This window comes from Cibotium barometz, chromosome 39 (assembly GCF_041138505.1).
Source record: "Cibotium barometz isolate CiBa-2024 chromosome 39, ASM4113850v1, whole genome shotgun sequence".
Classification (NCBI taxonomy): Eukaryota; Viridiplantae; Streptophyta; class Polypodiopsida; order Cyatheales; family Cibotiaceae; genus Cibotium; species Cibotium barometz.
Window position 1 is genome coordinate 34009366 of NC_141084.1, and position 15727 is coordinate 34025092.

At 41.7% G+C, this 15727-nt stretch overlaps 1 protein-coding gene across 2 annotated transcripts; it reads left to right on the forward strand.

Moving 5' to 3' along the window:
• Nucleotides 1–266: 266 nt before the first annotated feature.
• LOC147616012 (uncharacterized) lies at nucleotides 267–3958 on the forward strand. Of its 2 annotated transcripts, none has more exons than XM_086778634.1 (4): nucleotides 267–640; nucleotides 1672–2982; nucleotides 3248–3367; nucleotides 3536–3958. In XM_086778634.1, exons 2-4 carry the CDS (start codon nucleotides 2096–2098, stop codon nucleotides 3540–3542), a joined length of 1014 nt encoding a protein of 337 aa, XP_086634760.1. In that variant the 5' UTR covers nucleotides 267–640; nucleotides 1672–2095; the 3' UTR covers nucleotides 3543–3958. The 2 variants fall into 2 exon arrangements, with proteins under 2 accessions (XP_086634760.1, XP_086634759.1); XM_086778633.1 differs by having other exon boundaries at nucleotides 270–640; nucleotides 3248–3378.
• The last annotated feature ends 11769 nt before the right edge of the window (nucleotides 3959–15727 follow it).

Consider the following 15727-nt stretch of genomic DNA (forward strand, 5'->3'; position numbering starts at 1 on the left):
ACCATTTCTTTTATCAAAAGCTCGTGAAATAGCAACAATCATCAATCTAGGCAACTAATGGCACACTATTACATGTTGTTACCTACATTTCTTTTATCAAAAGCTCGTAAAATAGCAATCATCAATCTATGAATGCCTCAATCTAACAACGCCACACTTGCTACCCCACGTTCATAAATTGATGTAAAGGTACACATTAAGTGTGAATGGTGTACATAAGAGTGGGAGCGTGTACGCCAAATTGTAATGGGGCCAGCCATCCATACATACATACATACATACATACACACACGCACATATACATACAAGAGCTTGCTTAGCTATCTGGCTATGGCGATTCTTATTCCTCTTTCTTTTTTCGACCTCTCCTATGTCCCAGTTTCTGATCAGTTCACCTTTTCCAGATAAGGAAAGCTTGGCAGCTCGCCATTCAAACGACGACGACACCAACAAGCGACACTACAATCTGCTTGAAGCAGAGGAAGCGTCGCTTGCAGTAGCGCTTCTTGAACGAAAAGCAAGAAAATCTAGAAAACGAAGACATCAGAGAGATACCTTCTAAAGATCTGTCTTCAGGAATCCTAGAGATGTATGGAGAGCTCTGTGTTGGGTAAAAGGCCAGTTTCTCCAGGATAACTAGGTATGCAGTTTCTCTTTTTCTGTTTATGCATTGTGTGTGTGTACGGGCGACGGTGGGGGGAGAATTTGTTAATGTTGGATGATTATAGCCATGATTTGGAAAGCTTGAAACTAATCATGGTTTCACTTCATCTTCATAATGCTTCTGTGTGTGTGTGTGTGTGCGCGCGTGCGTGCGTGCGTGCGTGCGTGTAATTGAGTAGAATTTATTAATATTTGATGATTGTAGCCATGATTTGGAAAGCTTGAAAGCAGTCATGGTTTCACTTCATCTTCATTATGCTGAAAACAATCTGCGTGTGTGCTACTGCTAAAAGAATGCTTCCATGCAAGGGTATAGGCCGCTTTCAGCATGGAACTCAAGTTGAAGGCCAATGACAGGTTTCCAGTTTGTTTGCAGGCTGATTCCGGCTGAAAGGCAGCCCTAGATCAATCCTGGCCAGGTGCCCAAGGCCTGGATTTGGGCTAACCATGCGAAACCCCACCTCCCCCCTTTTTTTTTTTTCTTTTTGGGGTTCCCTGCAGTGTGCTGACAGGCTGACTAGCTCATTCTGCTCATTCTGCCTTATTCCAGCCTTCAGCCAAAGATTCAAGCTCTGAACCAACAATTTTCTTTTAGCCGAAGTATTGTTTAACCTTTTGTCAACTTGCCTAAACATTTACAATCTCCCTTTGGCAAGCCATTTTGTATACTACAAGAGAATTGGTAAATAGGGTTGCAACCATCACTTTCATGGTTTTGCACTACACCATCAAGAAGTGTGAGCCACTATGAGAATAAGTTTCTCATACTCCATTGACCTACCTATGGATTTCTGACTGTCCTATGTAAGATTACCTCCGTCTCTGTTATGCCCTCAAATGGGAACTCTCAGAACTTGTATTTTCAAGGACATTATGCTTACATGGCATTTTTTATCCGTTTTAGTCAATTTATTTTTCCAAAATTCCATGGTTTCACATGGTTTCTGAGACGTAGGATACTTGACACACTTGTTCCTGCCTTACGTTTGAACTGGATAAATTGCGCAGATGGTGGCAGTGATTGGGTTGAACTTAAAGTCCATCAATGTGCTAATCCTTAGAAAAGGTTGCAACTCTCTAGCAATACAGACTCACTGAACAATGTGATTGAAAGCGGTGCAAGCTCAAGGTTTAGAGTGCTGGGATATCTATGGCAGCTTGAGTTAAGTCGAGGGCAATTCACGCTCACTTTTTCTTTTAGCATTACTTACAAAGGAACATGGCTATGCAGTTTGCAGTTTGAAATTCGAAAGGAAACTGTCTACATATAATTCTGCAAGAAGAAAAAAGCCGTTATGGCAGAGAAGAAGAGGTACCATGAAAATCAAGTGTAAGGTCTTTTTGATATTCTGTCTGGGTCTCAGTCAACGTCCGCCTTCCAATTGAAATAATTATTAGTGTCAAGCTGAGAAAAAGTCCAGAAAGAGGCTCGATGGATGCATCCAATGCAAAACCTTCATTCCTATGCTTTTTGCCAGAATTTCAGGGTAAATCTACCAATGTACTTTATTTGAATGAGATTAATGAAAATAGCAGTATCCAACACTTTTCTTCTGGATCCAGTCCTTTAACTGCTGCAAGGAAAAAGCTTCAAAATGGGACACATGGTTTTCCAAACAGAACTCCAAATGCCACTGTATACACTGGTTTAAGCAATGGATACTGTAACAACAGAGAGTTAATGCCTGGGAATGTTTGTCAGAGAGGGGTGTCAGATGTTAGGAGCTCTGCTACAAACATGGAAGAACGCAGTAATGGACATGAACAACTTGATAAGGCCACAAGAGCTGCTACACACTGTGCAGATAAGGGAGAATCTGGTAGTACCAGAGTTGCAGAATCTGAAGTGAATCATGCTCCCATTAGAGAATTCATAGAGGAAGAAGATGAATTGGCCTTCGAGATCACTGAATATTTCAAAGCGTTTGAAGATGGCCAAGAGCATACTTTTGTGATACTCAGAGAGAAACTAGAGTTATCCTCTACTGAGAGTGTTTCAGATCAAAAAGGTGCTGAATTGGAGTCCATCTCAAAACCTGCATTAGTGGATGTTCTATTAAGCTCTGATAAAGCGGGTATAATAAGAGATGAAGAATGCATTGATGATGGGATTTCAGGCCACATGAGTAGTGCTGGCCGATCAGAGAAGTGGAGTGGGTATCTCGAAGTTGATTCCATTTCGACAAGTCTGTCTGGGCCTCTTCCGTTCTCAGGACCGGTTTTTTACTCTGGCCATTCGGGTCACGTACCATATTCTGGAAGTCTCTCTCATCGGTCTGACAGCAGCACTGCCAGCACCCACTCGTTTGCTTTTCCAATGTATGTGTACCTGTGGACCTGTTAGATCTTATTTTTCAGGCTGGTTACATATGGGGGTGGTGTTCCCGTCAGCAGGGGGCCTATCTAGAATGCCTGCCAAGGATGGGTGGGCAATCTTGCCTCATCCAACCCCTCGCCTGCCCCATGGGCATAGGGATTTGTGTAACCAGCCTCAGTTGCATTTTTGTCTTCAGTATCATAACGGCCATCTTCTATGGTCCTTTCATGTACTAACTGAGAGCTTGGCGTTTGATTAAACTGGCAGTCTGCCTTGTGAGTGGAATAGCAGCCCAGTGAAGATGGCACAGCCAGACCAAAGGTATACACGACAACGGTGGAAGCGGCGTCTGTGCAGTTTCTTCTGCTGCAATAGTTCTACAACTCTGTATGACTAAGGTTCCTCTAAACAGCCAAAACTCACTTATATGCTGTCAATCGAAACAATCATTACAAATGTTAGCGTGTTGGTGGTAGTTGCTAAAGTCTTAGGTTTGCTACAGAGGCTAATTATTGTGCTTTGTAGTTTAACATCAGCTGCCTTGAAACTTTGCAGGTTATGAGAAAAAACAAAAACAAAAATCACCATTCTCATATGTGACTTAGATGTGGCCTACATGTGTATCAAAAATGGAATCTGGAAAAATAAAAGTGGCATGATTTCCTACTAGAATTTGCAAACTTGGAGAGGTGCGTCCTTTTATCAGTAAACATTTTCAGGAGTGGCAAATTATACTGATACCAAAAGGTTGATAAGCAGTGCTGACATTCGTTCGATACTACATGATCACATACAGATGCAGGGCTGATGTTCAAACAGCTATTATAGAAGCTTAGTTCTTGTGTGTAAACTGGAATGAGTATGGGCTAGAGTTTGGGAAGAGGTGATGAGAAGATCATTAGCATTTTGACACCAAAGACGTTGAAGTGTTATCGGTTGTAAATTAGTTGAGAGTTACAAAATTTTCTTCATTGATTCGTTCTTACTGCCTGGTCTTTCTACCAGAGTAAAAATCAAATAGATCTCTCTTTTTTAACTGATGTTGTTTACACTCTGGTTTTGGGATTCTTAAAGCCTGTGTTATATTGCGGGGTATATCTTCTTAAAGCCTCTCTTATATTGCGGGGTATATCTTCTTCTCACAACCTCTACATGAGAACGCCCAATAGGGTAATGCTATCCCTATGGCTACTAATGTTTTCTTAATAAACTTCCATATTTTCATGTATAAACTCACAGCAGGTGGGCCCTTGCAGAAGTGTTGAGCAATATTGCATGTGCAAGCTCAAGACCTCCTTACCCATCGTCAGATATTCAACACTCTTAATGGGTGGGTATGTGTGCAAGACCCATAAGAGTCCATGTTTAAAGACCCTTGGATTGCTTCCAATCATTGCCTAGTTGCTGAGTCCTTCCTAACTGGCTTCAAGTTTGGATGGATTGCTTCTTGACATTTCTAAATCATTAGGTTCTTTGTGAGGTGGAGGAAGTATTTATCATGTTTCTTGCATGCTTAATATGGGAGGTATTTTTTCATCTATGGCACATTTGTCCTAGGCAATAGATGTCTACAATCAGAGTGTGGTCATAAAAGCATCGTAAGATGCCTCACATATTCAAGTACTGTTATGGACAATAGAAAACTAGTTACCTCATAACTTGTACTAGTAAGGGTGCTTCACTTTGAAGCTACCAACCTTTTATAATAATGAAATTTCAAGAGGCATAAAGAAAGCTTGTAAAGAAAAATAGTTATTAAGAAGTGCACCATAGTTTTCAAGTTGGCAATAATTTTCTGCTAATTCATTGCATTGGTTGTTTTTTTTTAACATTTTCAGGAAATTGGCTAGCTATACTAGTTATGACCAACTTCTCTCAGCTGGAGGCCCTCCCCGTCTGCCCCTTTACACGTGCGCCTCCTCTCACTTCAGCCTTCTCCGCCTTCCATCCCCCCGTTGTTGCCTTGTCCTTCCGTTTTTGCCGCCACCTCCTCCTTTTACCACCTTGGCCTTGCCGTTCCTTTTGTCTGCCCTTTTCATGGCTCCTACACTGTCTCCTTCCCCTTTGTTGGAGCACATTGTGTGAAGGCAAGGGTTTGGTTTTTTCCCTTGTGTGGTGCTGCCTCTAGTCCTTTCCCTCAAGAGGACTTCAGGGTTGATGCTTCAACAACCCCGATTAAGGCCACCCCTCCCTACTCGTCCTTTTTTGAAGCAGACCAACTCCTCTCAGAGACAGTCGCTTCCCTTGAGGCCTCCACATTGGTGTGCAAGCTAGTTGGTAGTCGTGCAGTGTGTGGATAGCTCAGGGATCTTTTTTGCAAGCTAGCCTCATCGGCGAACCTAGAAAACTAGCATCTTGGACCTCATGAAGGAGGCGTGGGAAAAAATGAAGGGAGATGGCTCCATTATTTAGCCCCAACGAGCCCCATATGCATACATAACCACTTAGATAAGTGGGTACTTTAGCCCACCATACAACTACAACTATAGTTAATTGAGTGCACTTGAGGGAATTGTGGACTCATCCTCACGGTTGATTTTAACTCAAGATCTTGTGGGCTAGGCTTGAGTTAATTGTAGGCTAGACTAAAGGCTTGAGATATGCATGAGCCCCTTTTGCTAGAGTGAAACTGATAGAGGTACGCACGACACCCAATTTTAGTGAAAACTTACCACTTACCGCTCCTAATTACTACCAATTTACCACTCCTAATTACTAGAGTGAACTAATAGAGGTATGTATTACACCCAAGTTTGGTGAAAACTACTTACCACTTACCAATTAGCACTACTAATTGCTACCCATGTTTTTTTCACTTTTCACCTAACAAATCCATCCTTGAGTTTCACCATACCATGGTTTTGGAATCTTAGTCTATTTAACCTTTTATTGATGTGCATTATTGATGTGCACATCTTTGCGCCTAAGGTGGGTTTTTATTTATGTTTTGGGGATAACCATAATATGTTATGCTAGCTATTAATACTAGGGTAATTAGCATGTGTTGAACTCATTTTTGGAGTCTATTACTTTAAATTCCCTCATCATTAATTTATACCTACTATTGCCAAGGTTGCACACATGCATGTGCACACAGGCTCCCAAAGCTCTATTTAATTTTTTCGAGCTAAAAAAGCTTAGTACACCCAATACAACTAATTTTTATAAGCTAAATTTATTTTTAAAACATTGAGAAGAATTTGTACATCAACTATTAATAATTTTAACATTTACTCCCATGTTCTCTCTCTACAACATCACATAGATTTTACTAATTTTTCTACATTAATAAAATGCAAGGCAAGAGGGATCTTACAAATTAAAATTTTAAACTCTGTTACTCTTCCAAGATTTATTAACTTGTGCGGACTAAGTACCTTAATGTAGGGTGTTCTCTCTTTTGTATGGATATCTTTATAATTTCTTAACCACATAACAAGGTTCCATATATTCTTTTTGGTTTCTTTAGGCTTATACCCTGTGAAACATTCTAGAATACTCTAGTGATCAATATTAGAACATGAAAGAGCACTTAAGATCTTGCCAAGGTCATATATCCTTTTCTTAAGACTCATATACCATCAATTTCCAACATGTCCTTTAAGGATTTTCGTATCACAGAATTTGTACCAGCTACAATTTCTAAGAAAAGTATTATTCTTATTATTGGGACATTAAGTATATTGCCTAATAATTACACACCAACCTTGTCATAGGCTATTTCATTATAAAAGATCGTTAGGCTTATTTCAAAAAATTTGAATTTATGAGCTTAGTGCAAGCATTACAGACGTGACTCCATAGGTGTGAGCCTATATCCATGAGTCTACAAAGGTGAGTCTAGAGGTGAACCTAGAGATGTGATCACGCCTATAGGTATGAGCCCACCACGTGTGACCTGAGTCTAGATGTATATGAACTTATTTCATACAAAAAAGGAATGAGCTTACATATTTGATTCTAGAGGCACAATCCCACAAACATGAGCCTACATATACGAGCCTAGAGATGTGAGTCTAAAGACGTGAATCTAGAGACACAAGCCATGAAAAAAAAGGTTTTAAAATTTTTAAAAAACTCAACCTTTAAAAAAAATAAGCATAAGTGAGCCGAGGAAGCATATAATCCCTATAAGTAGGAGCTACCACCACGGTCCCTCGAACCCTAGATTCACATTCTAGCTCTAAAAATAGTACCATACACTTCATGAAAAGGGTATTAAACCAGCCTATGTTTGGGCAAAGCTCCAATGAAGGAGAGCAAGAAAAGGACCAAGAACCTCAAGGTTTTCTCCCTCAAGGAAGTGATGAGACCATGTCGAACACCAAAATGTTTCAAAAATTTGGTGTCAATCTTGAGCTGATCATAACCCATAAGCAACCCAATAACTAAAGTTACAATAACTGGGACATCTTTTACTAGACTATTAATGACAAGCATTCCACAAAACACCCAACAAGAACATACACTACAAGCAGGAGTCCCACTTTCTACATGAGCCCATTATATGAGCTCTTTCACCATGGAACCAATTTTAAGTTCCTCTCCATTCGAACAAGTAATAAGGACCATGGGAGGGCAAAGAGACAATAACAACATGGACTACCTCAAACCCTAGGGATCCGCAAGGGCATGCACATAATATGTCTTCAAGCCTGCAACAATAAATGCTAGGTTGGCATAGGACAAGTGCCATTAGAAATCACACAGCCCAACCCCATGGGGCAAAAAATTCCAAACCTTGAAACATGCAACACTTCCTTATGTTCCCCGTCGCCACATGAATATGTAAAAGAGATGCTAAGGATGTCATTTGAAATGGGAAGGGAGACTGTTGCCAAAAACGTAACATACCTAAAGGGAGTTGCCAAAAACATAACATACCTAAAGGCTTAGAGTTGGGCAAAACAAAGACAATCCATATCTCAAGAATGATGAACAAATTTAATGGAACTAGAGATCCCATTCAACCTAGAATAGTTTGATCAAGTTGCAAGGCCATGGGAAGGATTGATGATCCCACCAAGATCTATTCATTTAGACTTTACCTTCAAGGTAAAGCATGCCAATGGTTTAGTTCCTCCACAAAAGGCCAGCCTATGAGATATTGAGACACACATTCATTATGTGATTCTACTCAATGGATCTAGATGGATACCATCACACAAATTTATAGCCTCAAGCAAGATGAAGGAGAGACAATACGAGAATATATTACTAGAGCCAAGTATCTCCACATGAGAAGTACCCCCCTCCCCCTTGGTGTTGTGAAAGACTATATGATTTATTGCTCATTGATTGATTTATTTCTCATTGATTGATTTATTGCTCATTAATTTATGATAGGTCTTAGCAGGAGCAAGATGCTTCATGACCATCTCTACAGGTCCAGACACTACATCTATGATAGAGTGTTACTACTATGAGTCATCATCCACGTGAATCAAGAGATAGGGGACACATAATTCAAAGCCTCAACAACTAAGGGTGCCCAACTAGCACCACCACAGCTAACGGTGTGCCCAACAACAAACAATGTGCCCAACCAACAATAGCTTCGGCTAGAGTCGTAGTCAAGGACATGAACATGGATGAGGGGACACATCATTCAAAGCCTCAACAACTAAGGGCCTAACTAGCACCACCACAAAAAACGGTATGCCCAACCAACACTAGCTCCAGCTAGAGTCCTAGTAAAGGACATGAGCTTGGATGAATTGGTACTAAATATACCAACTTGTTTAGCACTAGCTAGAGTCCAAGTTGAGGACATGAGCATGGATGAGTTGGCAAAAAATATTCCAACCATTTAGCTCAACAGTGGGCAGGGCCAACCCCAAGGGGAAACCTCAACACTAGCCCCAACCAATTCCTCAATGCTAGACCTAGCCGATTCTTCAAGTAAGACACCCACACCTATTTCCACGGAGAGAAATGATTTATTGTATAATTTATTACCAAAACTAAAAAGTACGGAGTGTCAAACATTGAGGCCTAGATAACAATAGTATTATGCTTATTTGTAGCCCCATGAGAACTATGAAAAAACTCATTATTGGTACCAAGGAGAAACCTAATATGGTGGTAAACCACATTCACCTTACTATCCTCACTAGTCAGCCGTACACAAACTCTGGTGCTACCACCTCAACTAGTCCCTTCAAGAATTGCACACTAGTACACTAGCACGACAATACTTGTTAACTTTATGTGGAGAGATAAAAAAATCCAGGATCAAGAGAGCTATGAGTCATTCTAAACATATGACTATGATCCCTACAAGTATAATATGCTTCAGCCACCATAGACTATCTCTGGAAGCCATGATGCAATAAAGAGCGAGAGACCTCAATAGTATATGGTATGCATGTAATGCTTTCGATGAAAAGGCCCACCCCACTTACGGAGTGTCCTTACGAAGATCATACACCAAATCCCTTGAGTGCTTGAGGCACTCCAAATCCCATGTTTAATTCCAATGCCATTTCTTATGGAGGCACATGTTATAAGTGCGAATTCACATGTTGAATTCCAATGCCATTTCTTATGGAGGTACATGATGTTATAAGTGCGAATTCAACCACTCTGAAGGATTATCCCAACATGCCTTAACTTATTGAGTGTACAAGGAGGACTTATTCATACAGTCTCCCTTAATGTAATTACAAGGCTACAAGCCAAGACAAGGAGAAACAATCCAAGGGACCCAACATGATGGCATCCTCAGGTATATGCATCCCAAAGAGACCAACTACTAGATGAGTTTAAGTAAGCTAAAGCTAAAGAAGGCTAAAGAAGCCCAAGCCATTTGTGCGGCTAGCCGATTTACAAAGGAGTGTGTGATGGTGCCCTCACAATAACCAAAACCCTTAATGATCTCTATGGGAAGTATATAATCAAGCCACCAAACAGTCTACTTAAGAAGTAGCCTAGTACCAAGAACTCCTCCACCACAGAGAAGCCTTCATTCAGTTGATACATCTAGTCTATCAAGCCTTCATTCAGTTGTGATACATCTACTACCAAGAACTCCTCCACCACATAGAAGCCTTCCTTTAGATGATACATCTATTCTATCAAGCATCATTAATCTTGGGTATACAGTGAGGCTTTTATAACCAAATGTTAAGGTAGTGAGTGATGCTCTTTAATAGCCCATCCTAATGTGCCCTATCTCATAATAACTTTTGTTGCATTATTACCCATCGTGAATGTGATTACCTAGGTTCTTGAATGAGTATCTCTTAGGTGACGGTTTATTGCTAGGTGTGTGTAGCCATCTTTCTTTGGGTTATTTCCTATGATAACACCTATCCTCCCCTTGGAATCATTGTGAGTGCACATCTACCAAGATGTTGTTCACAGCATACAAGGTATACCATTTCAAATCATACAAATTATACTCAATGTGAAGAAAGGTTGTTATGATGAGATGTGTGATTCCCAAGTTCTTTGTATACAAGGCAAAGGTGCAAGTATAGTTTTCTTCCTCTATTGATTGAGGAAGATGTTGTGGGTTCCATAAGCTGGCCCCATATGTGAGCCACCGAAGGAAAGGTAGTGTTGGTTAAGTTTCTCATAAAACTGGATGAGCAAGCAAGCGTCAATAGGAGAAAAACTTGCTGTTGGAGGGTGGCATCAATAGTGAAGAGGCAAGGGAACTGTAAAAAAAAGAAAGAAGAAAAAAGGGTTGGTGGCCAGAGCTATAGTGGGGGCAAAGTCGTTAACTGCAGCATGGGTAGTAAAACTGAGAAGGACGTTGTTTGTAGGAAGAAGAAGAGGCTGGTGTTGAGCGTAGCTAAGTAGGAAGAGGTGACAGCGACTGAAGCTGCGAAGACAAGGAAGGTCAACTGCCTGGAGGTGACGAGGAGAGAGGGGGTGCAGCGAAGCCAGGGAAACGGAGGAAACCTTTGTCGCCGTATAGCTGCAGTAAAGAAGACATGGTGTCGAAGAACAAAGCCAGGGGAGAGTAAGCAAAAAGGGTGGAGGGTGGCTGCCTGGGATAAGGAAGGCTGGCGATAGAGCAGGCTCTGGAGAGGCGGGTACTTTGTGTGTGGTTGCCGCCAGTTCTATGTGGGGTGGCGGGTGATGCCAGATGGAGTTTGAGAGGTGTGTACCTGGTTGAGTTGCCTCCAGTTGCGCTGCAGTGTATGTTGCTTTGTCAAGCCCGCCAGTTGGAAGATGGTGTGTTTTCTTAGCTTTTTTCTATGCCATGAGCAAATGAGCGGCTCTGCAGGAGGGTGGTCGTGGCTATTGTAAATACAGGATTGCTGCAGTTGTGTGGGCTTTGTGGGCTTTTCTTAGAGTGTTTTTTTTGCCAGTATTACTACTGCTGGTAACGAGCAGAGCTGTGAAGTTTTGCAGGGCGCTGCTTTTCTCTCTCTCATGATCAGACTGTTGTGGTTAGAAGAGGGTCATTGTGCTGTTTTTTCTAGTGTGGGTGGTGTGGTGAATTGTGTGAGAAGTGTTCCAACCAGTGTGCTAGTGGTGCCCCAGGCTCTTGGTATTTCCAAGGCTGTTGGATGGACAGCTATAGAGGCAGGTAATTCCGTGTCTGAAATTTTCGACAGCTTTTGCCCCCACTGAGGAGGACCAAGCTCTTGCCTACGAGGGTGTATGCCCCAGAGTAAGAGATTGAAGGAAGGTATTTCCAGCTGTTTTTCTTTGGTTTGAAGGTGAAAGCTAGACAAGATGATGTCGTATCCGGAATTTTTTGGTGGACCCAACGAAGATGTGATAGATTTCTTTGAAAAGATGGAGGTGGCTTGCATAAGTAATCATATTGAGGAGCCTGCTCAGGTACTCAGGCTATTGAGCATCTGTTTGAAAGGGGATGCAAGGACTTGGTACAGAACTTATGAGGAGTCATTGAGAGTTGCTATTCCACATATCGATATGACTGAGAATGGATTGAAGACAGCGCTTAGCAACAGGTTTAAGAAGGTAGAAGACCCCGACAAGGTTTGGCATGAGGTGCAAGCTCTGACACAGGGTGAGTTGGAATCAATTGATGATTATGTAAAAAAAATTTCTTTGTTATGGGAGACTTTGTGCAAGGCTTTGGGGGAAGACCAGGTGCCCCCTGACATGATGAAGAAAAACAGGTTTGTAGCCGGGCTTAAGAGAAGTATTCGCTGGAAGGTGGAATTGAAGAAGCCCAGGTCTTATGAGGATGCGGTAGAGATTGCTAAGACAAAAGATTGGAAGTTGCAACGAATGAATCAGCTGGGGATGATTCCAGTTGTAGCATAGCCGGTGAGTCGTAGAGTGGAGGCTACACCTATGAATGCAGTGATTGAGAGAATGAAACCCGCTGAAGCCCAGGCTATGCAAATGGTACCTCAAATTAGTCAAGGAGTACCTATGGTTCCTATAGGTTCTGATGAGGGATTGCGACAAGATATGAAACAGATGGTCGATCTTATGAAGAATTTGAGCTTAAGTTCAATGGGAAGTACAGGTAGTGGACGTGGTAGAGGTAGAGGCAATAATCAAGAAGGGGGAGATGGACAAGCAGGGTATGGACGTGGTCGTGGTAGGGGCCGTGGTTTCATCCCTACATGTTGGAATTGTGGTGAACTTGGACATCTAAGTACAAATTGTGATAAGCCTCAGCGAATGGGTGGTGATATGTACCCACTACCTTCACACTTATCTGACAGGTCAAACGACTATGGTATTGATATCAAGGATCAAGCGGGTCCCAGTGGAATCACAGTAGAGGAGAAGGGGAAAGCAAAGGTTGTGAATGTTGTTACTCTAGAGAATGTTCAGGTGAAGGAAGAAGGGGATGTGATGCCCGTTGGCAAGAGCACAACGGATGAAAGAGAAGGAAAAGGAGTGGCTGGACCCAGTCGTAAGAAGGGGAAGCAACAGGAAGGAGAAGATGTGAAAGCCAAAAGGAAACGGAAGCCTCGTAGAAGGTTCCAGGTGTCAGACTTTCCACTGGGAGATGGGCAAACGAGCTATAGCCTGAAATCTAATATGGTGAACAGGAAGGCTAACATCACCTTGGGGCAGTTGGTGGAGATGGTGCCAAAATTGAGAAGGTAGTGGAAGGGACTTGTGAATCCAATGGAAAAGGAGTCAGAGAAGAGGTCAGTCAAAGTACTATCTTTAGAGGAGCTTCCAGATATTTGCCCTATTGTGGAGGTGTGGAGTAAAGGTAGGAACCTTGGTCAGGCATATATAGACGGAGGAGCTCAAATCTGTGATTACTCAATCATGTGTGGAGCAGTTAGGCTTGAGAGTGTCTGGGGTTTCTGGTTTTCGAATCAGGATGGCTAACCATCAAAAGGTAAAATGTCTTGGCATGGTAAAGGAGCTAGAAGTTAAAGTCTTTAATGTCAAAGCTATTGTATATTTCCATGTAATGCTTGCGGGTCTTGGTGCATTTCCAATTATTCTTGGACGACCTTGGTTGCGAGTGGTTGGTGCAGTACAAGACTGGAGGTATGGGACTATTTCCTTGCATAATAAACGGGGTAATAAAAAATCTTTTGAGATGCATAGTAGAAGATCTTTGAACGATGTGTGGGAAAGGCCACAGGATTCGAGTGAAGAAGAGACTACCACCAGTTCTTCTGAATCGGCGGAGGCAAATTCATCGACTACTGCATCTAGCGAAGAAGAGGCAGATGTGGTTTTTTTAGTATCAGAGCAACAAGGTAATGAGGATGAAGAAGTGTATGAAGTGGGTGCTGAGGGAGAAGATACTTTGGGGTCGTATGAAGTGATCGAGGAATTACTGCAGCCAAAGGTAGAAGTGAAGAAGAAACAGGAGCTGATTGAAAGAATGCTGAGTCCGGATCTCTCGAATGGAAAAAAGGTTAGGTATGTTAATATGCTGTCTCATTTTCCAGAATTGTTCATCGCCTCTTATAAGGAGATTCGGGGATTTAAAGGGCCAGATTTGAGGATTGAATTGAAAGGTGTAAAAATAGTTAGGCAGAAGCTTCGCAGGATGGGACGAGAGCAAATGCAGGCCTTGAGAGAGGAAGTTGATAAGTTGTTGAGTGCAGGTTTCATTACACAAGTGGACACGGTTGAGTGGGTAAGTCCTACAGTGGTGAGTCCAAAGAAGGATGGCAGGTGGCGTATATGCATGGATTTCAAGCCTTTGAATGTTGCTACAAAAAAGGATCCTTACCCCCTACCCTTTTTGGATGAGATCTTGGATACTGTAGCTAGATATGAAAGGTACAGTGTTTGTGATGGGTTTTCAGGCTATTTTCAGTTAAAGATTGCAGAAGAAGATCAGCGCAAGATGCTTCTGCTCTACAAAGTCCTTCCTTTTGGGTTGATGAATGGGCCAGCCTACTATCAGAAAAGGGAAAATTGGGTATTATCTCCTTTTTTGGGCAAGTTTGTCAAGGATTTTATTGATGATTTTTGTATATACAGCTCCAGGCAAGAGCATTGTGACAGGCTAGCTACAGTTTTTCAGCTTTATGATGAGTGTGGTGGTCAATTAAATCCAAAAAAGTGTTTTTTGGCTCAACCAAGGGTGAAGCTCTTGGGCCATGTTGTTTCAGAGAATAGTATTGATCCAGATCCTGATAAAGTCAAGTCTCTTCTTCTTCTTCCTACACCAAAGAATACAAAGCAATTGACTACTTTTGTGTAAAAGGTGAAGTATATGGCTCGATTTATCTCTCTGTCTTCATAGTTGTTATATCCTTTGCAGCAGGCAGCAAAGCTTGATCCTTTACATTGGTCGGAGGAGTGTGAGGTAGTTTTTCAAAATGTGAAAGAGGTGTTGGGTGCTATTCCTACGATGCAAGTGCCTATAACTGGGAACAAGTATTTTATGTCAACCCTTCAGTACGTGAAGATGTAATTGGAGCTATGTTGTTACAGAAGGGGAAAGGATCACATTATATGCAGCCAGTCTATTGTGCTAGCAGGGTAAAACTTGCTAAAGAAAGGTTGTTATCAGAAGTGGAGCTTGTTATGGTTAGTGTGGTGTATGCATGTAGGCGGTTTCGCCACTACTTATTGCCTCACCCCTTTGTGTTTTTGACGAGTTACACTTTTTTGCCTCAGTTGTTGATAAATGGCACAAATTTATCTAAGGCTATGATGAAGTGGGTGATTGAGTTGCAGGAGTTTACTTTCTCATTCTTGGTGGAAGAGAGTACCAGGGCTACCTTAGCGGATTTATTGACATATTAGGAGAGTCCTCTTCTTATAAAGGAGGAGACCATCAAGAAGCCAGTTGAGGATGTGGTTGAATTGGTGAATGCACACTTATTATATTTTGATGGTTCCTACAAGAAAAGCCATGATACAGCTTCAGGAGGTTTGGTGCTTTATGATCCACAGGGTTGCCTTGCTTTTAAGAAGGGTGTTGAGGTGGATGCACATAGTAACAATGAAGCGGAGTATTTGACTTTGAAAGTTGGATTGCAAATATGTTTGAAGTATGGTGTACGCAGGATTCGCATTCGAGGAGATGCATTGCTTGTTGTAAAACAGGTGTTGGGAGTTTGGAAGTCAAAGAATGTTTCACTCAAAGAGATGTGTTTCAAGATTAAAGGTTTGTTGAAGGAATTTGATGCTTGGAGTCTTAAGCATGTGGATCTAGGCCATAATGAGGAGGCTCATGAAGCGGCTCAAGGAATGATTGGTGAAGTTTTTGTTCTTAAAGCTCATGCACCATTTTATTGTGGCAGAGAAAGTTTACAAAATGTTGAGGAGTTTTTGTTAACAGGGATGATACCTAGTAGTATTGAAAAATCAAAGAAA